Source organism: Polyodon spathula, chromosome 55 (assembly GCF_017654505.1).
Source record: "Polyodon spathula isolate WHYD16114869_AA chromosome 55, ASM1765450v1, whole genome shotgun sequence".
NCBI classification, from domain to species: domain Eukaryota; kingdom Metazoa; phylum Chordata; class Actinopteri; order Acipenseriformes; family Polyodontidae; genus Polyodon; species Polyodon spathula.
In genome coordinates this window covers 473,045-500,912 of record NC_054588.1, presented here as the reverse complement: position 1 = coordinate 500,912, position 27,868 = coordinate 473,045, and the positions used below count along the sequence as shown (strand labels likewise).

At 44.4% G+C, this 27,868-nt stretch overlaps 1 protein-coding gene across 1 annotated transcript in view; it reads right to left on the bottom strand.

Moving 5' to 3' along the window:
- Nucleotides 1–567: 567 nt before the first annotated feature.
- The window catches only part of ttc5 (tetratricopeptide repeat domain 5), a 30,355-nt gene continuing 3,054 nt past the window's right edge, over nucleotides 568–27,868 (bottom strand). The window contains exons 2-10 of the mRNA XM_041239515.1: nucleotides 26,839–26,971; nucleotides 25,831–26,042; nucleotides 21,942–22,089; nucleotides 21,269–21,360; nucleotides 20,307–20,363; nucleotides 15,252–15,398; nucleotides 7,709–7,923; nucleotides 7,157–7,301; nucleotides 568–1,251 (exon numbers count right to left, since the gene is read on the bottom strand). Of these exons, the coding sequence (XP_041095449.1) occupies nucleotides 1,132–1,251; nucleotides 7,157–7,301; nucleotides 7,709–7,923; nucleotides 15,252–15,398; nucleotides 20,307–20,363; nucleotides 21,269–21,360; nucleotides 21,942–22,089; nucleotides 25,831–26,042; nucleotides 26,839–26,971 (1,269 nt within the window). The 3' untranslated portion in view covers nucleotides 568–1,131. The remainder of the gene's footprint in view (nucleotides 1,252–7,156; nucleotides 7,302–7,708; nucleotides 7,924–15,251; nucleotides 15,399–20,306; nucleotides 20,364–21,268; nucleotides 21,361–21,941; nucleotides 22,090–25,830; nucleotides 26,043–26,838; nucleotides 26,972–27,868) is intronic.

The window sequence follows — 27,868 nt, the reverse complement described above, 5'->3', positions numbered from 1 at the left end:
CAGTTTTCCTCGTGCTCCCCATTTTCAACTCAAACTAGTAACTGTCACCGAATACCTGTAGCAAAAGCTTACCTACACCTTAACCTGCTAACTTAAAAATAGGTGCTTTGAATGACAGGTGCTGTAGATGGCAAGTGAAAGTGCACAGTCAGTGCAGGTCTTGATGATTGACAGTCATTTAAACAAATGACAGAATTCTAGTGTTGCTTCAGAACGGGGTGAAATGATTGACAGTGAAACTACAGTACTACACTACACAAACTAGAGATGACTTCGAAATTGTTTCTGGTAAAAAAAAAAAAAAAAAAAAGTGAGTGGTTTTACCAACGTTTATCTATGTAAATTTATTTTACTCAAACTAATTTTTTGGGAATTCAACATTTTACGACAAACAAACCCCAGTGTTATCCATGGAGTATCTTCACAGGAAAGTTGATAGAATGGCACAAGAGCCTCTTTCATTTCCTTGTTTTTATTTTTATTTTTACAGAACAAGAAAAATGTAACAATATTTTAAACTGTACAAAAAGAAGCATCTTATACTCAATATTGAAAAAAACAATTTGCAACAACAACAACATGTAAAATCTTAAACAGAACAAAACTAAAACTTAAAAGATTTAACACACTCAGAAACATACAAGTGGGAGAAAAATATGAATAACCAGACCCTTGGTAAATCTGCTCTGAATAAACTGATTCTCATCACAGCTGTAGTCTGTAGGGTTAATAATAGGAGGAGTTATTCATGCAGCTATAAGGGAAAAACAATTCACTTAACCTCAAACTCCTGGCTCTTGCTGGGGAGTTCAGAAACCCAGGAGTGGGTGCAGCAGGGCCAGTGCGAGTACAGATACAGATGACCAGGAAGTATAGACGCGTGTCTGCGGTTTTGAAATATTCACTGGTTCCTTTAGAAATTCTGTTGTAATCAAGTGGCATTTTATTATAGCTTCTTTTGAAAGCACCGGATGCATCTTATCTGTGTTTCACGCTAGGGATGAGCTTATATATATAAAGAAAGAAAATATGGTTCTCCATTCTGTTTCTGTGCCAATGTGCAAGGTTTGGCTGGGTCTCTGGTCTCCACTCCTCCTTTTCCCTGCTCTCCCCCTATTTTTCTTCTTGTCCTCAGTCGCTCTGAGGCTTGTATGTCACAGTGGCGGAGGCGAGGCAGTTTGGTCCTTGTTTCTTTCCATTTATAATCAGCAACAGCGGGGAATACACCCGAATACTCTGGAATGCATAGGTCTGGAAGACATGGAAATAGACAAGATATGATAATATATACACGACATCATATAGAATGCTGCACGATACAAAGTAAAAGCTGATATCCGCTCCACGACAGCTCAGTGAAAATCAGCTTGTATGTAACAGCACCCTGCACCATGTTTAATATAAGAATAATCCAGTGGTCCTCAAAGTAGTGCCTGCGGGCATATTCGTGCCTGCAAAGCCAGGCCATCGTGCCCGCGGCAGCTGTTCTTAAATTACAGGTTGTGAACACATTTCTGGCTGTCGGAGCGTGTGAAAATAAATAAAGATTAAACATGTTTTCCAACAAAAGCGTCACAGCAGTCTGTTGAAAGCGCTACTCGCTTATGCTGGGCCTCTGCAAATACAATCAACCAACTGAACATCTGCATTGTCTCTGCGGTAGCCCAATCATAATTTAGCTGGGTTGGACATACTGTGTCTGTTTCACTTTCCCATCTGTAGCCAATGGGAAAGTGAAAGATCCGACAGCTGTCCAACCATTCAGGAGCAGAGGCAGGGTGTTAATATGCTGGGTAAGCTCTGAATTTTTTGAGAAAAATAATACATTTCAGTATTTAGAATTTAATTTTCTCTATATATTTTTTTAATTTCACCAGACAAGAGAAACACCGTAGTAGGTTTAGTTATGAATCCACTTTCTCTGAATAACTGTACTGGAGATGACAATCTTTAAAGCAGAGTAGTGTTAACAAATTTGCCAAATTGAAACAAAGCAAGGCACCATCTGTCCTCTTAGTTTATTCATGGTTATCTGTGTAAACATGCTATTTAAAAATATTAGCATTGCATATTTTATATAAATTATTTAAAAGAATAAGCGCAGCATGCAGAATTACTGCCTGAGACTTGGCCTTATCAGAGTGATCCAAGAATAACTCCCACTAAAACTCTTATTTTATATATATAATCGCAGGAAGGCAGTATTTAAGATAAGAACCTATGCAATATTCAGCTTGCCCGCAAACAGCCAAGTAAGGGTTGAGATGGCTGTTTGCACAATTCATCGACAGGCCCGAAGAAGATGGTCTGTGATGAGTTCCACGTGGGCCTCTGCCTATACTGGAGACTGAACACAAAGAACCAGTCGTCCAGGTAATTGAGTACTCTGATCAGTCTAAATGGGACCAGAACAGCCTCTATGCACTTCAAAAAGGCAAGGGGAGCTAGAGAGAGGCCAAAAAAGGCAAGAGACTGAACTCATAGGCTGTTCCCTGAAAAGGCAAACCGCAGGTACTTCAATGCACCGCTTTATATGGGGATACAGAAATAGGCATCTTTGAGGTCCACCGTGGTGAACCAATTGCCTGGCCAGAGTGACTGCAACTTAGCTGTTGCGTCATCACATTTTGAACCTCCTTCCACTTGGAACAGGTCGACCTGCCCGAGTCAAGGATTGGTCTGAGGCCACCATCCTGCTTGGGCATGGAGTAGAACCCATCCTCCAACTGGGAGGGGGTGTAACATGAATAGCCCGTTTTTGCAACAGAGGTGCTACCTCCTGAGGCACCACAGCGGTGTCCTTTGGGTCTGTGACTGATGCTACAGTCATGCCCCAAAAGGGAGGGGGACCGTGCTTGAACTGCAGCGAGTAGCCTGTCTAAACGGTAGTAAACACCCAGATGTCTGTGGTGCACTAATGCCAATACCCCCGATGGCTCCCTATGTCAGGGCCCTGGACCTGTGGCAGCAAGCCCCTAGGGTCGCTGCACACCCTGTGGCTTGGCCTGAGGCTCTCGCCTCTGCTCCGGGAGTCTGGCCACAGGCGCAGCTGGCCATGCTGGTAACTGAAGCAGTTGGCACAGGGATACAAACCTATGCACTAGCAAGCAATGTACAGTTGCTGCCTCATCTGCTAAAGACAGTAACATCCCCCGCGCCTGACCGAGCAGGTCGCAGCGTTTTCGCAGACTCCACAGCTGACCTTTCAGGAGCTGTATCAAAGTTGAAAACCAGCGTCTCCTGGGCCAATAAGGGGCTAGTAGTAACACCCTGGCCTGGTGCTAACTTATCTTTTCTAAGCACAGTAAGCGCATGGCTACTGAAGGAAAAGCATATAGCAGCTGCCTTGCCTACTGGTGCGCCAAGGCATCTATTGCCAGCGGGTTCCCTGCTCCTGTTATTGAGAACCAGAGAGGACAATGAGTTGATTTGTGGGAGGCAAACAGGTCCACCTGTGCTCTCCAAAACTGTTGCCAAATGAGGTTCACCACTTCTGGGAGAAGCCTCCATTCCGAAGCACTGGGGACTGTCCTTGAAAGGAGGTCCGCTGCCCAATTCGTCACCCCAGGAAGATGTACTATCCGCAAAGAGAGGAGGTAACTGTGCACCCCAAACAGCATGTGGGCAACTCGATGGAGAGTGGGGGACCTGAGGCCGCCCTAGTGGTTTATGTATGCCACCACGTCTAGACAAAAACATCTCCCCTAAACCTCCTGTAAAAAATTCTGCAAGGCTAGAAACACTGCCTGCAGTTCCAGAATATTTACAGCGAGACCCTGCCTCAGGGGTCTCCATACTCCTTGCGCTCCCCTGTCGTTCTTCACGGCTGGACGCATCTGTGGTTATAACCTCCTTCCTGGTAACACTGCCCAGCACTACGTCTAAGCGTAGGTGAACAGGCTGTATCCACCAGCAAAAAGCCTACAGACGGTGCTGAGATACTGTCAGCAGACAACCACGGTTCAGTGCAGGCTGAAAAACCCTGCTGTTGAACCAGCCTTGAAGACCCAAAGGAAGGATCTGGTAAGCTGCTGCCATCAAGCCCAGGAGCCTTTGAAACATCACAACTGTGACCTTTCTGTTGGGTGGAAAAAGCTTCAGACAAGTGGCTATTCTGTGCACTCTGACAGAGTGGACAACATGGTCTTGGAATCCAGATGCACTCCTAAATAGGAGGTTGTCTGCGAAGGTGCAAGCTGGCTCTTTGCATAGTTCACTGACAGACCTAACCAAAGCAGGTGGTCTGTGACGAGTTTCAATGGGGCCAGAATAGCTTCTATGTACTTTGAAAAGGCACTGGAGACTAAAGAGATGCCGAACAGCAACACCTGAAACTTGTTTGCCATCCCCTGGAAAGCAAACCTGAGATACTTCCTGTGCCCTGCTCTTATAGGGATATGGAAATAGGCGTCTTTTAAATCCACCGTCGTGAACCAATCGCCTGTCCTTATTAACTGCAATAGCTGCTGCATGGTTAACATTTTGAACCTCCACTGACTCAGACATGGGTTGACCTGTCTGAGATCGAGGATTGGTCTGAGGCCACCATCCTGAAGTACCTGGAGTAAAAACCTTCTTCTACGTGAAGAGACTGAAGTGTGTAAATAGCACGCTTCTGCAGCAGGGCTGTCACCTCTTCAGACAACACCAATGCGTCTCTTGGATCCGTGACTAACGTAGTAGTCATGCCCCGAAATGGAGGAGGACTGTGTCTGAATTGTAGAGAACAGTCGGTCTGTACAGTACTGAGCACCCAGGTATCCGAGGTGCATTGACACCAGTACTCCAGATGACTCCCTGAAAAAGGGGCCTTGGGCCTGTGGCAGCAAATTGCTAGGGCTGCTGCTTTATCTGAGACTTAACCTGAGGCTTTTGCCTTTGCGCTTGGTGGCAGAATTTATTGAAGTTCCTCCTTTGCGCAGCCATCGGTCGGTTGCGAAACCCCCCTTTGGCACCGGCTGTGCTGGTCCTTGAGGCTACTTGAACCTAGGTTTCCAGTTTTGTGCCTGTCTACGTACTGGAGATGGCCTCTTTGGCATCAGGCGCACCAGTTTCTTAGTAGACTCACGTGCCCGATGAGAGCGCTGCAGCATGTCATCTACTGCAGAACCAAAAGTGTGTCCTGGAGCAATGGGAGCATCCAGCATGGTGCCTTGTCCCCATCCGCTATGGCTCACTGTGGACGTCTTGCAGCTACTAGTGCCGCCAGGTTCCTACCCACTGCCTGCCCGCTGAACTTAGACATACAGAGCAGGTTTTTATTCACCAGCCGCAGTTCCTCGAGCTGCTGTGGTGTGGGTCTGTGACTCTGTGAAAGAGACTTTAATAAACAGCTCTGGTAAGCCACGAAGATGCTGCTATAATTTTCCAGCCACGCAGCAAAGGCACCAACTGAATAACCCTTTTTAAGCCTGATCTCCGAAACCAGCACTGTTTATTCAAGCAGACAGTGTACTTGTTTAACCCTTTGCGGTCCTATGACTCTATCCGTCATCATCAAAAAGACGTAAAGCACTGGTCTCTAGTTATTTTTTCTCTGGAAAAAGCCGAGAAAAACCTTTCAATGGCCGAATGAAACCGAAAAAAAGGGGTACATCTCATAGCCCCATCCACTACAGAAATAACACACATAAAGGAGACAGCTGCTTCTGCATCCAGCACTCAAAGAATATTGAACATTTGCAGAGCTTTTAATAAAATAATGACTTGGATCGCATTATTGAAGAGTTGAGATAAAACGAGTGATCAGGAGAGGTTTTATCAGTATACATGTCTATAAAGAGGTATGTGAAAAATACAGTAAACAAGGGGTGGGGCTTGGCTGGAGATGCTGTATTGAGTGTCCTTTTGCGATTCAGTGCCTTTTTAACCTGTTTAACTCTGAAAAAAAAAAAACTGAAACAGCATGTGTAAAATAAACAGCACATGTGAAAATAGATTGGCCCTGATGCACCTGACAAGTGCTGAATAAATGGACTGCAAAGGGTTAAAAACGCTAGCTTAGGGGCTTGCGCCAATGATGCAATAGCAGCATCTACTGGCGGAAAATCAGCCAAGCTCAAGTTTATCTGCCTTATGCAGACTGTACAGCTCTCGAGGAACGTGAAGCACCAGGTGCTGTAGCCGGATGACCCCGGGATTAATGCACCTCAAAAAGGAAATCCGGGTTACCAGAGGAGACACTTGAGAAAACAGGACCATCATCAAAAACTGAGTGTTTCTGCTTGTCATCTACAGGCCATGGAACAAAATGTCTGTGGCTCTCTTAATCAATGGCAAAAGCTCTGCTGATAGTGACACCTGTGCTACCCGAGTCACCTTCCTCAGAGGGGAACTCCCGATCGACTGCCTCATCAGATGCAGTGATAGACAGCAGATCCTCTTGCTGCCACTCTGCGTGTACTACTTGTGACTGTAATGGCACAGAGGGAGCAGGTGTAGCTGTGTGTTCGTTCAACAGCTCCGCTAACATGTTTCCCTGTTGGGAGACCGTCTCCCAGAGCTTATCCAGCTGCTCAGAGCTGTCTGATCTACGAGACCTATGGCTCTTTTTTCGCCTCTTCTTAGGCGAGGGAGCCAGAGGAGGGGAGGGGATAGGAGAAGATGAGGAGGACAGTGAACCCGGACTCCTACGTGTTCTTCTACTTTCCCTAGGCACAGAGCTCTCGTGAAAGGATACAGCTTGGTCGGCAAGTGCCTCCTTAGCGTGCTCCGGACCCAGACAGGCAGCACATCTGCCATGCCTGTCCTCCGTGGGGAGACCTTTCTTGCATATACCGCACAAATGAAACCCCGGCATAACGTAACTGCAGTGGTGTGCAATGCAAACGACCATGAACTGTAACTGCTAACAGTATAGCTTATATTACTAGTATCAACGTATCGAACGCTTAACACCTGCACTCTCATTTACACTCAGCACCCCATGAATGGAAGCTGCCAAATCATTTCACTGATTTCTACAAGACCTACAGTGACCGATAACGGCTTTAAAAAAGTAAGAACTTGGACTAATTAGCTGTCATTTATTTAAAATGTTCTATCCCTTTAAAAAAACAAAACAAACAAACAAAAAAAAACCTTAGGATTTGTACAGAACTGCCCCTTTCATAATCACATACTCTTTACTGACTCTCCACCCCCACACTTTGCGCACCTTGCCCTTGTGTGTGAGGTTGTGTAGTTTGACGTTGGGCTCTGGAATCGCTACTGAGTCTCCTATCAGTGCTCCCCAGCTCTCAGCCATGTTGTACACCATCACAGCACAGCATGTGCCTTCAGTGTCCACCAGACCAAATGTGCTGAGAGAGAGAGAGAGAGAGAGAGAGAGAGAAATTAGGAATAAAATAAACTATTCTGCTTATAACCATTACACTGAGACACTGCAATATGTCTGTTTACATCTTACAATATATTGTACATGTACAGCACAGTAGATGACTGATTGACTGCCATATATTCTTAATAAGCTGCAGAGAGAAGGTGACATTAATAGGAGATATTAAGCATGTATTTTAAACAGGTATACAGAAGTTTAACACAGTCATTTTTCCTATAGTTTACCTTGTGCTTTACCATACCTCTCTGCATCACCATGCTTTCACTGTGCTGTAGTACACTTTGCTATGCGTTTCCTATGAAAGTCTTGTACAAGGGTGCTGTGGTGTTTTATTAACAGGAATGCTGCTGTAGGAGTCTCTGCACTCACAATGGCACCTTCTCCTCAGGGGTGATGCTGAACACCACTCTGCCCAGTACTGCGCTGCCCGTGTTCACCCCTTCTTTGAGGGAGGCCAGCTGCTGCCGGTCCAATTTGACCCGTTGGCCTGCGCTGTTCTGGTACTGCCCGTCACAGCACGCCCTCAGATCCGTCAGCCGCAGTGATCCCAGCATGCTTTGCAGCCGCTTCACCTTCACCTTGCCCTGCCGGAGACACACATTTCAACTCTTTGCTGTGTAGACGGCAGAACAATCAATGAAGTCCTTAAAGTGACAGTTTATTCCAGAACTCTAGAGACATGTAACACTTGGTAGGCTTGTATCCATGAGGGTGTAAACAGCTCAAGCCAATGGATTCAGCACAAACAGTATTAAGTAGTTGTAGGACCACACATAGCCAGGCCCCATGGTTCCTTTCCTAGAATGCACATATTAAAAAGGTCAAGAGCTTTACCAAGAAACCCATGATACTCTGGACTATCCCCAAAGCATGCCTATGTTGCTCCAAGCTCACTAGCTGAGGGAGTGACTCACCAGACAGCATCCGCACTAGTGACACACCTCAAAGGCATACAGATAATTAAAAAGGATCATTACATATTTCTCCCTGGAAAAACAAAGTCTGTCCCTAGCCTTACCAATACAGGACAGGAACCCCTATACACAGCGAGGTCACGCCCTGTTGTATAGTATAGAAGGAACCCCTATACACAGTGAGGTCACGCCCTGTTGTATAGTATAGAAGGAACCCCTATAATACACTTCCTTTTGAACCCCCAATATCCCTCTCAAGCACCTGGGTACATATTTTTACGATATCACAATAGGAATTCTTTATTTTTTTGTGCATATGTACAGCTATTATGTACTATATATCATCTTACAGTACAATAATACGACAACAAAAGGACTGAATAATAATACCCAAAAATAATCTGAATATGTTTTTAATAAAGTAGCCGGCGTAAATCTAGTATTAGGTGGTGGATTGCACCAATTGGCGGCTTATTTTGAAAACCCTGCACTGTCACTATTTTTGCTTTGAAAATAAATCGCTATTTTTTTAGCAGACATTTTTAACAATTTAGCCTCTCAAAGTGCTTAACACAGAAAACCCGCCCCTTCAACTCTGACTGGTTAAATGTTGTGACAAGACTTAACACAGTTGTCATGTGGTTCCAACATATTTTTTTTTTTCACCCAGTAACGCGCACGTGATCTAGTCTGCTAGAAGCACAATCAATCCTTACTGTTAAGGCACAGTAGCATCTGAAGATGGGCGGATCAGGTTTTTTCAGCCGGGCAGCAACAGCCACTTCGCCGGGCCTTCTGAAAAGGCCTGGGGAGAACCCTGGGTCCAGAACGTCCACTCCAAACTTCGTGGAATTGTAGTACTCTGGTTTTCTTTTGCCAGCAGTCCCAATGGACACTGCTGTGCAGAGAACTGATATTCAGTAATTTTCTTCTTGGCTTGCACCTGTAAACACTCAGGGTGGCACAGTCATTCTGCCTGAGGAGTGTAGTGGAGTGCAGTGGTGCTTGCAAGACTTTACTGATGGTGGTAGCTGGTGTCTCGCCTTCTTCACAGTTCCAACCAAGGTGTTTTTTTTTTTGTTTTTTTTTTTGCAATTCCCTGGCCAAATTGATTGACGTGATGAAGTGGTCAGTTGTTACATATCTTGAGATACGGCTCCATCAGCCGAAGCACAACGTCATCTCCCAGTCTGTGGTGAGCAAGCAGAGTTTCATCCTTTCCCAGGCAAGGGAAACCATTTCTGCCAAACAGAATCTGATTCCAAATTTGTCAGGTTTGTTGGCCATTTACTGTTTAAGCGACAGCGTGCTTTGGTGGGAAATAGCATCACACGCTCGGTTTACGATTCCCTAATAGAGCCTCTGCCACAGCCACAACTTGTACCATGACCTCTTTGCCCAACCGGCCCTGTTTCTGGTAAGCCTCATATTCACTCTCCGAACTGCTTTCAAGAACCCAGGAATGGTCTCTGCCGTTATCGCTCACATCCTCAGCATCAGAGTCATCTTCGGACACTGCTCGGAGCATGTCAAGCACCTGTTTTGTGAACCCCCTTTGAGCCATTTTGCTGCTTGTTATTATGTCCTAATAATACACGTATGAATGAAGTGAGTGCTTCTATATGTTTTGTAATATGTGTCAAAATGACACGCCTGGCGATTGTAGGTATACATTTTTATAACATCCTTATTTTTGGGATTCAGGCGCTCATATGCTGTCTCGGTATTTACTTAATATATTTTGAAAAAGTCAAGGAAGGACAACTGCATGGCATGCACCATCACAGAGTAATACATAACATTACATATGTAATCACATAACTGACGCGTATGGCGGTTCTAGCGTTAAAGGGTTAAAGTGCATTCACGTCGGTTTGTTTGGTTCACTTGCAGCTTCATCCAGACTAGAGTTTTATTGGATTCACATTGCACTTTCCACACACTCGGCTCACTTGCGGATTACCAGAGTGTAAGTTCTCTCAGGAAACACATTTTCCATCACTTCCAATAGTTTAGGTGCCGTGGCTGTGCTGTTATCTGTGTTCTTTTGGTTTATTTGGTGCCGAAGAAACGGAACGTGTGGAAAAAGCATCAAGTATGTATCGGAAGAACACTGTTCTTTGCAGGAAACGAGTGAGCAACTTCTGGTGTTTAGAAGATGTTTCAAGCTAAAGCAAATATCACAGCAGCATGCCTTCATCATTTATTGTGTCTTTCTACCAGAGACCAGCAGGATTATGAAAAAGATGTATATATTGTACATTCAACCAACTGCAATTTAGTTGCTACTGATAATGATGATGACAAAGTCCCGCACAAATGATTAATTCTCAAACTGAACGCAGTTGGGATTCAAGGAAACACATGTACATGGATTAGGGAGTGGTTAACATGTAGAAAACAGAAAGTACTGATTAGAGGAAAAACCTCAGAATGGAGTGTGGTAACCAGCGGTGTACCACAGGGATCAGTATTAGGTCCTCTGCTATTCCTAATCTACATTAATGATTTAGATTCTGGTATAGTAAGCAAACTTGTTAAATTTGCAGACGACACAAAAGTAGGAGGAGTGGCAAACACTGTTGCAGCAGCAAAGGTCATTCAAAATGATCTAGACAAGATTCAGAACTGGGCAGACACATGGCAAATGACATTTAATAGAGAAAAGTGTAAGGTACTGCACGCAGGAAATAAAAATGTACATTATAAATATCATATGGGAGATACTGAAATTGGAGAAGGAATCTATGAAAAAGACCTAGGAGTTTTTGTTGACTCAGAAATGTCTTCATCTAGACAATGTGGGGAAGCTATAAAAAAGGCTAACAAGATGCTCGGATACATTGTGAAAAGTGTTGAATTTAAATCAAGGGAAGTAATGTTAAAACTGTACAATGCACTAGTAAGACCTCATCTTGAATACTGTGTGCATTTCTGGTCACCTCGCTATAAAAAAGATATTGCTGCTCTAGAAAGAGTGCAAAGAAGAGCGACCAGAATTATTCCGGGCTTAAAAGGCATGTCATATGCAGACAGGCTAAAAGAATTGAATCTGTTCAGTCCTGAACAAAGAAGACTACGTGGCGACCTAATTCAAGCATTCAAAATTCTAAAAGGTACTGACAGTGTCGACCCAAGGGACTTTTTCAGACCTGAAAAAAGAAACAAGGACCAGGGGTCACAAATGGAGTTTAGACAAAGGGGCATTCAGAACAGAAAATAGGAGACACTTTTTTACACAGAGAACTGTGAGGGTCTGGAATCAACTCCCCAGTAATGTTGTTGAAGCTGACACCCTGGGATCCTTCAAGAAGCTGCTTGATGAGATTTTGGGATCAATAAGCTACTAACAACCAAACGAGCAAGATGGGCCGAATGGCCTCCTTTCATTTGTAAACTTTCTTATGTTCTTACGACAATAATCATTTGTACAGTGGCTTGCGAAAGTATTGACCCCCCTTGGCATTTTTCCTATTTTGTTGCCTTACAACCTGGAATTAAAATAGATTTTTATTTGGATTTCATGTAATGGACATACAAAAAATAGTCCAAATTGGTGAAGTGAAATGAAAAAATAACTTGTTTCAAAAAATTCTAAAAAATAAATAACGGAAAAGTGGTGCATGCATATGTATTCACCCCCTTTGCTATTAAGCCTCTAAATAAGATCTGGTGCAACCAGTTACCTTCAGAAGTCACATAATTAGTTAAATAAAGTCCACCTGTGTGCAATCTAAGTGTCACATGATCTGTCACATGATCTCAGTATATATACACCTGTTCTGAAAGGCCCCAGAGTCTGCAACACCACTAAGCAAGGGGCACCACCAAGCAAGCGGCACCATGAAGACCATGGAGCTCTCCAAACAGGTCAGGGACAAAGTTGTGGAGAAGTACAGATCAGGGTTGGGTTATAAAAAAATATCCGAAACTTTGAACATCCCACGGAGCACTATTAAAGCCATTATTAAAAAATGAAACAAATATGGCACCACAACAAACCTGGCAAGAGAGGGCCACCCACCAAAACTCATGGACCAGGCAAAGAGGGCATTAATCAGAGAGGCAATAAAGAGGCCAAAGATAACCCTGAAGGAGCTGCAAAGCTCCACAGAGGAGATTGGAGTATCTGTCCATAGGACCACTTTAAGCCGTACACTCCACAGAGCTGGGCTTTACTGAAAAGTGGCCAGAAAAAAGCCATTACTTAAAGAAAAAAATAAGCAAACACGTTTGGTGTTCGCCAAAAGGCATGTGGGAGACTCCCCAAACATACAGAAGATGGTACTCTGGTCAGATGAGACTAAAATTGAGCTTTTTGGCCATCAAAGAAAACGCTATGTCTGGCGCAAAGTTTTCTGTTTTTTTGTCTTATTTCTTGTTTGTTTCACAATAAAAAATATTTTGCACCTTCAAGGTGGTAGGCATGTTGTGTAAATCAAATGATACAAACCCCCAAAAAATCAATTTTAATTCCAGGTTGTAAGGCAACAAAATAGGAAAAATGCCAAGGGGGGTCAATACTTTCGTAAGCCACTATACGCACGACAGTATAGTGAAATACTGAGTTTCTGAACCCGGGTGGAGCAGCGCACATGCAACACTAATAAGAACATCAGAACGTTTACAAACGAGAGGAGGCCATTCGGCCCATCTTGCTCGTTTGGTTGTCAGTAGCTTATTGATCCCAGAATCTCATCAAGCAGCTTCTTGAAGGATCCCAGCGTATTGGTTCCAGACCGTCACAATTCTCTGTGTAAAAAAGTGCCTCCTATTTTCTGTTCTGAATGCCCCTTTATCTAATCTCCATTTGTGACCCCTGGTCCTTGTTTCTTTTTTCAGGTCAAAAAAGTCCCTTGGGTCGACACTGTCAATACCTTTTAGAATTCGGAATGCTTAAATCAGATCACTGCGTAGTCTTCTTTGTTCAAGACTAAACAGATTCAATTCTTTTAGTCTGTCTGCACGCAAAGTGTATATGGCGCAATTATAATGAAGCCAGGACGCAGTACATGTGATAAATCATTATTCAATTGTCATTTCATATTTGTCCTATGACTTTTCTCTGCCTTGTGACAGTTCTGCTGTTATGCTTAACGAACGCGCGTGCTGCAATAACAAATCTCAAACACGGGTTGCACCAGTTAGTAAATTAACCACAATCCAGTTGTTACTCTGTTGTAGTTTTTCAGTGTGTATTTTTCTGTTTTTTTTTCACAGGAATATGGCTCAGCAGTCCTGTGTTTGACCGTGTCACATGCTTCGGGCTAAGCTGCTTGCAGTTTCTCCCACAGTGTCTCGTTGCCACATTAGTTCTGCTTGCAGGAGTTAGTGTGAAGACTGTTGGGGCTCTAACAGTAGGCTTTCCTCCATTTTTGGACTGTTGGTTAGCCAAGAATGTGCTCTGTGCATTGAATGAGGTTACCTTTTCTGTTTCCCTAGCAGTCGCTGAGCTCAGCTCTGCTTCGGGTCTGATTGCTCGCAGTCCTTCCTCTGGTTTCTGCTTGCAGTGCCATTGCGAAGGCCGTCAGGCTGACAGTGCTGTGTTGTATTAAGCCAGAAGCTATATAGGTGGGCATCTCTATACATTGCTCCTTTGGTAACTGCAGGACAACAGCTCGAGGAACTGCATTTGGTTAATAAGAACCTGCTCCGTATCTCTAAGCTGAATGGGCAGGCAGTGGGCAGCAACCTTGCTGTGTTGTAGCTGCAAGAAGGCAGCTCTGGCTGTCCCAAGCGCGAATAGTTGATCGGGACAAGGCAGCATTGCTGGACTCCCCCATTACTCCAGGACACAAACAGAATAAAATAGTAATTTGGATTGAAGTCTCTGTCTGCCTGTGGCAAAGTGCCCTGCCCCTGGGCTATTTATTTGGGTTGTATGTTACGTGTAGCGTGTTAATGTTGGTGTATAGTCATTGATACACGGGATATAAACGGGTCTGTGTAACACGAGTGGTTAAAATGTATATTTGTATTTAGGCACGAGGATTGCACAGCACTTCATGTGCAGGTAAAATGTAATAATATGTGAGCACGGGGAATTGCACTTTATTAATTCACGTGCAGTTGTACCGAGACTCCAATTGAATGACTGATTAGCAATCGAGTCTCGGTACAGCTGCATAAAAGCAGCATGTTTTCACTCACTCAGGGTTGTGTGTTCGGTAAGTGGAGAACGGGATAGGAGACGGAGGTAACAATAATAAGAATAGTTAAAGTTAAAACATCAGCTCACCGTGTCTGTTCTGTGTAGTCCGTTTTGTTTGTCTCTTTATTTTGGCGAAAGTGCCGTGTCCTGTGATTTGTTTGTCTTACAACCTTTAACTTTCTGCTTGAGTAATCATTCAATGCTCAGCTTCACCAAATCACCTCTCTGTTTATTTTGTGTTGGTTCCTGTTTCTGGTCTGACGTCACCCACTACAGCCGTCTTTGTGACAAAGTCTGATAAGGGTTTATCCACCTCTGAGTCGACCATTCCATTATCTACTGGTCCCAGGAGGTGTGTTTGGCACGAATGAGTCTTCAGGAGTGCAGTTAACCCTCTCGTGGAGTTTGTTTGTGGGTGGTATGGTGTCATGTTGTGCACGTCTGTTTTTTCTGGTACTGCTCGAGGTTAAAAGGAACCTCTGTTTGCAAGCCATGCTTCGCATTTCCTGGGTCACCTAGAGGATGAAACTGTCCTCACCCTTCCACTGGCTTCTTTCCTGTCAGTAACCAATCAGCTGCTTCCCCTCCTGACTGACATGCTTTCAGCCAGTGACTCAGAAGACACTGCTGAAGAGATCAAGGAAGTGAAGCAGTAACAGACTAGCCCCTAGAAGGTAAGTCAAACAACTCAGAACTGACTTTAACCTAGTGTTGTAACAAAAAAAAAAAAAACACTGCACATTTGAAAACTGTGATCACTTGTGATAAACAAGATCCTTATCAAGCTTCATCACAAGCACATCTGCATGTTCAAGTGACAGTCCTCCAGTATCCCAGGGTCCCTCACCTTGTTGCTGATGAGTGCAGTCAGTCTGTCCAGGTAGTCTAGCAGCTGTCTCTCCCTCTCTGGTGGTTCTGTCCAGGCTGGGTCGAGAGCTGCAGCTCTAGAGAAACCGTGTAAAGCCTCTGCAAACTGGTCCTCGAACTTATACAGCTGAGAGAGAGGAGAGAGCACAGCGGTCAACAGAGAGAGGAGACAGCACAGCAGAATGAGCTGAGAGAGAGGACAGCACAGCGGTCAACAGAGAGAGTGAGGAGAGAACACAACAGAATGAGCTGAGAGAGAGGAGAGAGCACAGCAGAATGAGCTGAGAGAGAGGAGAGAGCACAGCGGTCAGCTGAGAGAGAGGAGAGAGCACAGCGGTCAACTGAGAGAGAAGAGAGCACAGCGGTCAGCTGAGAGAGAGGAGAGAGGACAGCAGAGTCAGCTGAGAGGAGAGAGCACAGCAAAGTCAGCTGAGAGAGAGCACAGAGGAGTCAGCTGAGAGAGAGGAGAGCACAGCAGAGTCAGCTGAGAGAGAGAGAGCACAGCAGTCAGCTGAGAGAGAGGAGAGAGCACAGCAGAGTCAGCTGCTGGTGCTACTGTGTTACAGGACTGCATAGCTGTCTGAGTGACCATGTAAAGCTGGTGAAGTTAACCAGTATCAGTGCTTCATTCAAGTGGCTGTAGATCAAGTGCTGAATTTAGAAAGGCTAAAAGAAACTTAATAAATTCAATGAAAAATGTTTTGACTAGAAGTCTTTCCCAATGTCTTCCAGAAGTCTAGTGGAAATGTTTGTCATTGAATTGAAGACACTGAGAAAGACTTCTAGTGGATGTGTTTATCATTGAATTTATTAGGTTTCTTTTTTAATTTCTCAGTAAATGTGTTACATGTCATAAACGTGCATGTTCACTACACAGGCCTGAAATGTGCAGTACTATAAGAAACACACATCATAGAAAACGTTCAGTTATCATAACCCTGGTTCCCTGAGATAGAAATACAATCATTACCTAATGTGTATCTACCTTTAATATCGTCTAACCCGAGTAGATCTATCAAAGCTGCACGCAGTGGGAGTGACCCAGTCGAGCCCGCCCCCGAGGGCATAAAAAGACTGACTGCTGACACATGATTTCCATTACATGAGAGTAGATGTTAAACTTCATGCTGATCTGAACTCGGCTCTCGCCAAGATAAGCTAGATAGATAACGAAAACGCAGCTTTACAGTAAATGTGATCCATCTGCATCTCCATCCATTTGCGTTGCTTTCCATCTAATGATGTAGATCTCCTTCTGTCTGGTGTTAATTGCTGAAGTGTAATGCTGGCTCCAGGGATCAGCTTATTTTGCCTCCCCAGCGCATCAGCACACACAAAGGCTGCGATGCTGGCTCCGGGGATCAACACAGTGCCCGCACCAAACACAGCGTATGGAGCTGTGTTCGTCACTCCTGGCAGGTGTACTGCTCGCAGTGAGAGGAGGTGATTGTGCGCCCAAAGCAACAGCTTGCGGGCTACCCGGTGGAGACTGGGGGACCAGAGGCTGCCCTGGTAGTTTATACAAGCCACCACCGTATTATTATCCGTCCTGACAAGCACTTGTCTACCTTGCACCTCCTGTTAGAAATTCTTCAAGGCTAGAAACAATGCCTGCAGCTCCAAAATATTTATATGGAGACCCTGCCACGGGAGTTTCCATACTCCTTGCGCCCCCCTGCTGTTCCACACGGCACCGCAGCTGAGGCTAGACGCATCTGTGGTGACAACCTCTCTCCTGGTAACGCTGCCCAGCGCTACGCTAAAGTGTAGGCGAGCAGGCTGCCTCCAGCAGGATAGTGCCTGCAGTCAGTGGTGAGATACTGTCAGCAGACGGCCACGGTTCAATGTGGGCTGAAAAACCCTGCTGTTGAACCATCCTTGGAGAGGGGGCACGTGTAGAAGACCCAAAGGAAGGGTCTGGGATGCTGCTGCCATCAAGCCCAGGAGCCTCTGAAACGTCTTTACTGTGAGCTTTTTGTTGAGCTGAAAATGCTCCAGACAAGCAGCTATTCTCTGCCCTCTGACAGGGTGGACAGCATGGACCTGAAGTCCAGATGCACTCCTAAATAGGAGGGTTGAGCTGGCTCTTTGCACGATTCACTGACAAGCCCAACCGATGCAGGGGGCCAGTGAGGAGCTATGTGTGAGCCTCTGCCTGCACTGGAGACTGAGCACAAATGAGCTGGTTGTCCAGGTAATCGAGCACTCTGATACCTCGAGTCTGAAAAGGGGCCAGAACAGCCTCCACGCACTTTGAAAAGCCATGGGGAGCTAGAGAAATGCTGAATGGCAGTACCTGAAACTCGTACGCACTCTGAACCTCCATCGACTCAGTATGCAGGTTGACCTGTCTGAGGTTGTGGATTGTTCTGAGGCCACCAGGAAGTACCTGGAGTAAAACCCTTCTTCCAAATGAGAGGATGGACCGTGTAAATAGCCCACTTCTGCAGCAGGGTTGTCACCTCCTGAGACAACACCATCGTGTCTTGCAGGTCCGTGATTAACATTGTAGTCATGCCCTGAAAGGGAGGACTGTGTCTGAATTGCAGAGAACAGCCGGTCTGTACAGTACTGAGCACCCAGGTATCCGAGGTGCATTGACGCCAGTACTCCCGGTGACTCCCTGAAAAAGGCCCTGGGCCTGTGGCAGCAAATTGCTAGGGCTGCTGCCTTATCAGAGACTTAGTCCGAGGCTTTTGCCTTTGCGCTTGACGGCGAGTCTTATTGCAGTTCCTCCTTTGCGCAGCTGCGGGTCGGTTGTGAAAACCTCCTCTGGCTTTAGCAGGAGCCGGCTGGAACGCTCTCTGAGGCTGCCGGAACCTTGGCTGCCTGTTGGGAGCTGGTCTACGTACTGAAGGAGGCCGCTTGTGAAGCAGGTGTATCAGTTCCTTCGTAGACTCTCATGCACAGTGTGAGTGTTGCAGCATGTTATCCACTGCGGGACCAAAAGTGTTTCCTGGAGTAATGGGGGTGACCAGCAATGGTGCCTTGTCCCCTTCCGCCCTACGTACTTCAGACAGCCAGACCGGACGTCTTTTGGCTACTAATGCAGTAAGGTTCCTGCCCACTGCCTACATGTTGAACTTTGATATAAGGAGCAGGTTCTTATTAACCAAATGTAGATCCTCAAGCTGTTGTGGTGTGGGTCTGTGGCTCTGAGAGAGAGAGAGACTTTAACTAACAGTTCTGGCTAACTCACATTCTTCTATCGTCAACATAAATTGTGGCATCAGTTCTTTGGGGTTTTATTTGTAACATTGTTAACCTTTAATAAATAAGAAAGTTTACAAACGAGAGGAGGCCATTCAGCCCATCTTGCTCATATGGTTGTTACTAGCTTATTGAACCCAGAATCTCATCAAGGATCCCAGGGTGTCAGCTTCAACATTACTGGGGAGTTGGTTCCAGACCCTCACAATTCTCTGTGTATAAAAGTGCCTCCTATTTTCTGTTCTGAATGCCCCTTTTTCTAATCTCCATTTGTGACCCCTGGCCCTTGTTTCTTTTTTCAGGCTGAAAAAGTCCCTCGGCTCGACATTGTCAATACCTTTTAGGATTCTGAATGCTTGAATTTGGAGCTTGCACCAGTGATGCAACAGCAGCATTTATTGGAGGAAAATTAGCCAGGCCAAGCTTTTCTGCCTCATGCAAGCTGTACAGCATCCCCAAGGAATGTGAAGCAGCAGGCGCTGTAGCCGGATGACCCCAGGATGTATGGACCTCAAGTCCAGGCGCACTGGAGGAGCTACCTGAGAGGGAGCGGGATCATCCTTAAAAACAGTGCTTCAGCTTATGATCTATAGGCCATGGGACCTATGAGACATCAGTGGCCTTCTTAATCAGCGGCATAAGCCCTGCTAACAATGACAGGTGCGCTACTGGGGTCGCGCTATATGAGTCTCCCTCCTCAGAGGGGAACTCTTGATCAGCCATCTCCTCAGAGGCAGTGCCAGACAGAAGGTCTTCTTGTTGCCATGCTACATGTACCCTGTTGCTCTACAGGCACAGATGGAGTAAGTGGAGCGGTGCGCTCACACAGTAGCTCAGCCAACACGTTGCCCTGTTGGGAGACCGCCTCCCAGAGCTTATCCAGCTGCTCAGAGCTCACCAACCAGATCTGTGGCTCTTTTAGGAGAGGAAGCCGGAGGAGGGGAGGGGAGGGAGAATGGAGGGGAGCCTTGTCCAGCTGGAACGGACGAAGATCGCTCTACAGAGCAGTGAGACACTTGCTTCGCCAGCGTGCACTTAGAAAAAGATGCATAAAACTCACAGGAGTTGTAGTTGCCGAGTGCCTCTTTGGCTTGCTCCAGACCCAAACAGGCAGCGCATCAGCTGTGTCTGTCCTCCATGGGGAGACCCGTCTTGCGTATATCACAAAAATGAAAGCCCGGCATAATGTAACAGCAGAGGTACAAGTCAAACAACCACTCAGCTGTAATTACTAACAGTCACCAACAGCTTTGATATATCTACTCAGGTTAGACGGTAATAAAGGTAAACACCCATTAGGTAATGGTTACATTTCGTACTTATTGGGAACGTGTATTTTAATTTTAAAGCATCTGCTACTAAACTAGGCTAAAGAATGTTCTCAGTTTGCTTGCCTTGCCTTCCAGGAAACCCTTTGCACCTTCAGGTCATTTCACCTAGCGTGTCAGTCATTAGAGAAAGCAGCTGGCTGGTTACTGACAGGAAAAATTGAAGGGGTGGGGACAATTTCACTCACCAGGTGACCAAGGATGTGCAACACTACTTGAAAACAAGGCTTGCAAACAGAGTTTCTGTATCCTAGCGTAGAACCAGGTTCACTAAATCATGTGTTTCATTCAAAACTGCACATTTCAGAGCTGATGAAAGGATGTGTATGGCTGAGTAAAGGGATGGAATTATTCTGTCAGCTACAATCCATTTAACACAACAGAGTCATTATTTAGTGAAATGTACATAATGAAAAACACAAACAAAAACAACTTAAAGCTTCTGAGAAATTCTGGAATTCTACAGTAAAAAAGTAGAATAAACAAATCAGTTTTACCGTAGCCCTGTTGAAATGAAGATCAGGGTTCGAACTGGCTGTGCTGTCCATCTTCTCCTGCAGGAGAGTGAAAACAACACATTCTGACACTCCACATTATGCTCTGACACATCCTTCACCTCCAGAACTTCAAAATGCAGCGTCAAGCTTCAAGTCAAACAGGCAAACGTTTCAGCTAGCGACTGCTTCTAGTTTAAACTTTTAAATGTTGTCCAAGTGTTGAATCGTTCTGAAGCGTTTATCCATTGTCAAAGATACGCATGAGGTTTCTACAGGTGTGCAGTGTCAGGTTACTGATTGAATATGTAGTCAAGTCTTTTCTATGCTGCAGTGTTGTGCACATGTAACCTCATCCACATTAATGATGCATCATAAATAGCCCTTCTGATGTTTTACCTCTGCTTTTCTACTCTCCTTTAAGAATTCAATTGATCCATGTTAAGCCATTCTGTGTGTCTCAATCACACTCTTAACAGCAAAATTCATTTGCAGGTTATTTTCTGTGAAACAACTAAATAGCCTTTTTAAGTCTTACTTTTTAATTTAAAAGCAGAAGCCACTCATCTGTAGTTATGAAAACAGAGTCACGCATAACGACTGTAATAAAGTGTGTCCAGCAGAAAACATTATTTTTCATTTTAGCTTAATTAAGATTAGTCGCTTATGAACATGTTGCGATCTTGTTTGCATGCTCTGCTTGGCTGATTTTAAAAGTCCATTTAGTGGTTTCACAGAAAAAAAAACTAAATTAAATCAATTTTGCTATTAACACGTTTCTCAGTGTGTGATTGAGACACAGCGATGACTTAACAGGGATCAAATGAATTCTCAAAGGAGAGTAGAAAAGTCGAGGGAAAACACCGAAAATCAGAAGCCCTACTCAAAGTAACAGCACTAATGAGAGCTTCTTGTGATGGTTCCCAAGATGTTAAAGAAAGCCCCTTTATTTGTAGAAGACTCACCGCTTGAGCATATGCACTTAGAGCTAGCTGTGATATTTTAGGATCCTGCCCAGTTGAGAAAAACAGAGAGAGGTAAGCATTGCCGAGGATATCTGAAAAGCAAACCAACAAGAATATAATCATGGGGATTCTTTCCATCACACATCAAGCAAATTCACTGTATACACTGACTTAGGAGAATGCATGTGAATTGATGTGGTGATGTGATCCAATAGGCATTCGAACCTGTGTGTGCGTTGTGAGAGCTGTGTGTCAGCTGTGAAAGAGTTGTGTAAGAGCTGGGTGTGCTTTGTGTGTCAGCTGTGTGAGAGCATGTGAGAGCTGTGTGAAACGAAACAGGAGAGCTGAAGGATCCCAGTGACTTCAGAATAGCAGCATTTCCAGAAAACTACTGGAAAGAAAGAAAAAGGAGAAAAATAAGAAATAGGAAACAAGGAAAAAGAAAGAAAAAATGAAAGATGTTACACATGCTGGTCTCCTCTCCTCCAACTGTTTCGCCAGCAAACATGCATTTAAAACTGATATCTGCTTGTCGTGCCTGGTAACTTTTCATTTCCTGTGTCATTTCCCCCTGCAGAGTCTTCGGAGTCAAAGCCTGTAACTGGCTGGAACGCAACACGGTACAGGACCTCATTGTAAATGAAACCCCTGCTCCCAGTTCAGCGGTACTCACACCAGGACGTCCCGTCCGTGATGTCCAGCTGCACCGCCTGCTTGGCCTTGCTGACGCTCTCAAACACGTTTTTGGAATTATCCTCATTTGGAGTCTGGATCTGTCTCAAAACCATGGAGAGATTTCTCAGGGACACCTTGTTCTTACACTGCCAAGGGAAGAAAACACAAGAACACAGCTTGTAGTTTACAGTTAAAGAGATGCAAGAAGGAATGGAATATTGATTCCCCTGCTCTTCCCTCTATTTGACAGAGATGTACACAATTCGATTTTTAATAACAAGAGACTGCATATAACAATATCATGTTCTCAGATGTATTTTGAAAGCTTGTATTTCTCAGGGGCTCACAAACGAGTCAATCCCTCCCCTTGCAGAGTATTTCCTGGGGTTCCTCATTGGAACAGCTTGTTAATCACACAAGGGGGTTCAGCTGAGGAGTCGTTTGTGCCCAGCTGTGATTGACTGGGGCGCAGAGATCCAAAGAGCTATAGGAAAGCGGCAGGTATGATTGACACCTGTTTCATTGGACTTTCCTCAGCTTGGAAATCTCTGGTCAGACGCAGAGAATAAAGTGAAAATGATGGCATTGAGTAGCAAAGCCCCTGCAGCCCGGTGCACAACGAACAATAAAGAACTCCAGTCAAATACTCTGAAAGGGGGGGGGGGGGGGGATTTATTACAGTATTCTGTGATTCCCTAAAATATATATCTCCAGAATCGGGCATTCTCAAAAATACTTGTACTACAAAGTCTCATGACAATGGGATAAGCGCTTCTCCAGATAGATGTTGTAATGTGTGTAGTGAGACCTGCGTACGTACCACCGCCTGCACTGCATCTCCAGCGCAGGGAGGCCCATCACCAGCAGAGGGTAGCAAATGTGAAAAGGAGTGAGCACTTTCCCAGTGCTGTGTAACACGTGATCATCCTGCAGTAAATGAGACTCAAAAGAGCGGCGTTTCGATTTTTTTTTTATTTTATTTTAAATATCTGAAGACAACACTAGGACAGCGAGTTGTGTGCAGAACAGACTTGGTGCTACATTAAATCCAACGATGAACAGCGAGTAGAATATTATTCTAATGATTTAAAAAAAAAAGTAATGCTTTGTAGTTGATTTCCAGCTGACAATACTTTAATGAATAGGGGTTTTTATTATTCATAAGAAAATATTAAACAGGCCATTATTGTTCAAATGTAGCATCGGTTAGTTACAAAACTGCTTTTGCAATGTCTCTGCTCCGTCTCGCTCCCTCTCGCTTTGGCAGCTTAGCATCACCTTAGCTCCTCCCCTGTGTGGTGGCTCACTTGATCAAATCCTTGAACGACTACAGCAGGAACGACAACAATCTCGATAACTTTCAAAGAGTTGTGGGTTCCCTAAGCGTTAAGCGGGTATTTTTTGTTTATCTTGCTTAATCCGCACTGGTACATTGCTGGGTGCATTCGGAAGCATTTTGAAGCGGGACTCGATTACTGTGCCATCATTTGTCAAGTAACAAATTCAAGTTTGACTGAATTTTGTAACCAGATATTTCTATACCTAAGTTGGGCTGCATTTTTAAGCAGCATATGCTTAAAATAAAAATTTAACGAACGCTGTTGTAGTTAACAGTGCATAAGCTACATTTCTCTTTTCAACTGCAACTACAGGTCGAACTTATAATACAAACTGTTTGACAACAATTAGCTCTAAAAGTTAATGCCACATTATATAGAGAAGTGTTTTTACTAGAACAAAAGAAACATTTTATTTTCGTGTGTCTGTTGTAAAACATGTACAAATTACTGTCAATATAACACTACGTTATTCTTTGTATTTATTTTCTGAAGTAAATGCAGCAAGTAAACAATACCTGTTCATTTTGGGCATAAATACAACAAGTAAACGACATCTGTTAATTGTTTAACATTTATAATTCTAACAGTTTAAATACAGGCCCTACGTCTTGTTCTAGTAGAACATAAGAAAGTTTACAAACGAGAGGAGGCCATTCGGCCCATCTTGCTCGTTTGGTTGTTGGTAGCTTATTGATCCAAGATTCTCATCAAGCAGCTTCTTCAAGGATCCTCACAATTCACTGTGTAAAAAAGTGCCTCCTATTTTCTGTTCTGAATGCCCCTTTATCTAAATCTCCATTTGTGACCCCTGGTCCTTGTTTCTTTTTTCAGGCTGAAAAAGTCCCTTGGGTCGACACTGTCAATACCTTTTAGAATTTTGAATGCTTGAATCAGGTTGCCGCGTAGTCTTCTTTGTTCAAGACTGAACAGATTCAATTCTTTTAGCCTGTCTGCATATGACATGCCTTTTAAACCCGGAATAATTCTGGTCGCTACTCTTTGCACTCTTTCTACAGCAGCAATATCCTTTTTGTAGCGAGGTGACCAGAACTGCACACAACATTCAAGATGAGGTCTTACTAATGCATTGTACAGTTTTAACATTACTTCCCTTGATTTAAATTCAACACTTTTCACAATGTATCCGAGCATCTTGTTGGCCTTTTTTATAGCTTCCCCACATTGTCTAGATGAAGACATTTCAGAGTCAACATAAACTCCTAGATATTTTTTATAGATTCCTTCTTCAATTTCAGTATCTCCCATATGATATTTATAATGCACATTTTTATTTCCTGCGTGCAGTACCTTACACTTTGCCATGTGTCTGCCCAGTTCTGAATGCTGTCCAGATCATTTTGAATGACCTTTGCTGCTGTAACGGTTGTAGTCCTGATGTGTAAAAGATGTCAGGACTACAAAATCCAGAATGCCATAATCCAGAATGAGAAGCACCTGGCAATGATGAATGGAACTGTTTAAAATTAGGTCTGGGACTCAGTCCTGGTTGTCTCTCTGAGGGCTACGACGTGCACATAGACCAGGATTAACAAACCTGAAGGAAAAGGTACATTACACTTGCGTTGTGAAAAGCGATCTTGTTCTGGTTATCGGGAAACAGCTTAGCCAACCGGCATTTAGATAGAACGTGGCGAAAGTTTAGTTCTCTACTCCTACCAGGAGTTAGGGTTTGTTTTGTTTTGCTTTATTGTTTGAGCTCATAATTAAAAAAGGATTAGAAAAAAAACAGGCATGATAAAAATAGCTAAAAAAAATAACCAAACCACCAAAGACAGTACTTACCCGCCAGATGCTTTCAAAACGAGCCAAAGTTGGCTGGAAAACCTCCAGTCTGGCAGCACCGATCGAGGGGGAGCAGCCTAAAAATCGCACGCGAGCCACACGCATTCCCTATTAAATGTTACCTCAAGTTCAATGTACAAACAGAACGTGAATTTGTATCATTTGTTTGAAGAAAAAACAGTATTTGAATTGCCGTTCCGGTACTTTAAGATTTAGGACGACACCCCTGATCACAGCAGCTGCATGAACCCGGTGTTCCCGTATTCTGTCTGTGTTAGTAAAGCACATCTGGACTTGCAAGGCATTTGTGTTCGATCAGATTGCCATCGTCCTTCACGCGCTTAAGTTTAAAACGTGTCAGATGGCAGCTTTTTTTTTTCCTTTTCAGAGCAATGTCATGGCGTATTCAAAAACACTGACATCACTGCGTATGGAACAGGTACAACGTAAATAATTTATTTAATGATGTTTCGGATAAAAACCCTTCAACTGCATAGAAAGAAAACTGAACAGGGGCTTTTGTCTGAAACGTCCTGAAATAAATGATTTTCAAAAATAATTTAAACTTGTGTAAATCCCCAAAAGACCTTGTCCTTTTACAGAAGTCCCTTCATGCCATCCATGTTATGTTATAACCCTTTCCAAAGGCACTGTAAAAGACTGTCAAAATGTTTGTCCTTGAATCTTTTGTATATCGAAATGAACCCTACAACGGGCGAGAGGTGATCACGTCATGGTTCTTACGTGGTTCTGAGCCCCTGAGAAGCAGGTCCGTGCCGCGCTCACGTCCCCCTTCTTCCAGTACACCTCTCCCAGCTGGTTCCAGGCCTCCACCAGAGTGGGGTCCAGTTTGACGGCCCTGGAGAGAGCGTCCTCGGCCTGGCTGCTAAACTCCGGCCCCACGTTCAGGGTCCTTCCCTTCAGGAGCAGGAACACCACTTTGTCTGTGCAGCTGCCTGTCCACAAATAGACGAAAAGCAGTTTGTCATGCCTGCACATGGAAACAGTGCAGTTTGTCATGCCTGCACATGGAAACAGTGCAGTTTGTCATGCCTGCACATGGAAACAGTGCAGTTTGTCATGCCTGCACATGGAAACAGTGCAGTTTGTCATGCCTGCACATGGAAACAGTGCAGTTTGTCATGCCTCCACATGGAAACAGTGCAGTTTGTTTGGTTTTCCTTTTGCTTGAAATGTGTTAAATATGGCAGGGATAGACTCTCATCCCTGCTAATCCAGGTGCAGAATGTGACCGGGTGCTAATTGATTCTTTGGTGACAATTACAGCTGATCATATGCTGAGACCACACAGCCTGACTTGAGCAGCAGACTGAGCTCCCTGTCTCTGTGCTCCACACAGCCTGTACTTGAGCAGCAGTGCAGCACATCAATATTAGCAGAGAAAGAAAAAGAGAAGAAAGAACACTGAGCATTTTGTATAAAATGATCATCTAAAAAGGTGAGTTTTTAATCTTGGTTTAAAACTATGAAGTGACTGCATCTCTAATGTCAGAGGCTAGTTTATTCCACTACTTGGGAGCTTAGTAACCGAAAGCTCGGTCTTCTTTCCTTTTTGTCTTAATCTTTGGGAGGGACAGAAGACCAGAAACAGCCGACCTTAAAGCACGTCTCAGTACACACAGGGACAACTGCTCTTAGACAATCATGTGCCAGGCCATGAAGTGCTGCCCAGGCCTTACCCTGCTGCTGCTGGTAGTTTATGATTTAGGAGTCTGGATGTCATCGCCTCACCTTCCATCTCCTCCAGGCGGCGCAAGGTCTTCTCCATCTCTGCTGCCACATCGCTCTGCTTCCTGTTAGCCTCCTCTACGCTGTGTGTCTCAAAATAATGGTCCCGGAAATGATACAACGCATCCACTAGTTCCTAGCCAAGGGTAAAGAAGTCCAAATTATTCCCTCTTACTATCACTAGCAATATCAGCACTCCCTCCCCCCCTCCCTTACTATCACTAGCAATATCAGCACTGCCCCCCCTCTTACTATCACTAGCAATATCAGCACTGCCCCCCCCCCTTACTATCACTAGCAATATCAGGCCCCCCTCTTACTATCACTAGCAATATCAGCACTTCTTACTATCACTAGCAATATCAGCACTGCCCCCTATGAAGGAGAGCTAAGGCAGGCTTTCCTCAACCCAATACTTCTTTAAAACCTACTCTTAACCCTCTTTGCAGCACCAGTAATATTATTATTATTATTATTGAGTCATTTAGCAGGTGCTTTTATCCAAAGCGATTTACAGAGACTAGGGGTGAACTCGGCATCACAACTGCTGCTGCAGAGTCACTCACAAGAGGACCTCGGTTTTAAATCTCATCCGAAGGACGGAGCACAAGGAGGTTCAGTGACTTGTTCAGGGTCTCACACAGCGAGTTAATGAGTGAGCCAGGGACCTCCTGGTTACTAGCCTGTTTCTTTAAGCACTGGACCACACAGCCTCCTAATATAATCCCCGGTATCCCACATCAAATCTATTACCTCACTAGCAATATCAGCACTGCCCCTCTTCTTTAAAACCCGTTCTCTTACCTCTTATCACTCGTTTATCACTCATCCTCCATTTTCTGTTAAAGGTCTGCTCATATTTTATACTTTCATTTGGAATATGGATATATTTCAAATTCTGCGCTACAGGAGATGTGTTGTTGCAGATGCTGCCTGGTGACTTACAACACAGGACGCTGCGGTTTATGAACGCTGCATTTGAAATACACCACATACCCGATATATTGGGGGTGTCCGGATCCAAAACAAATCT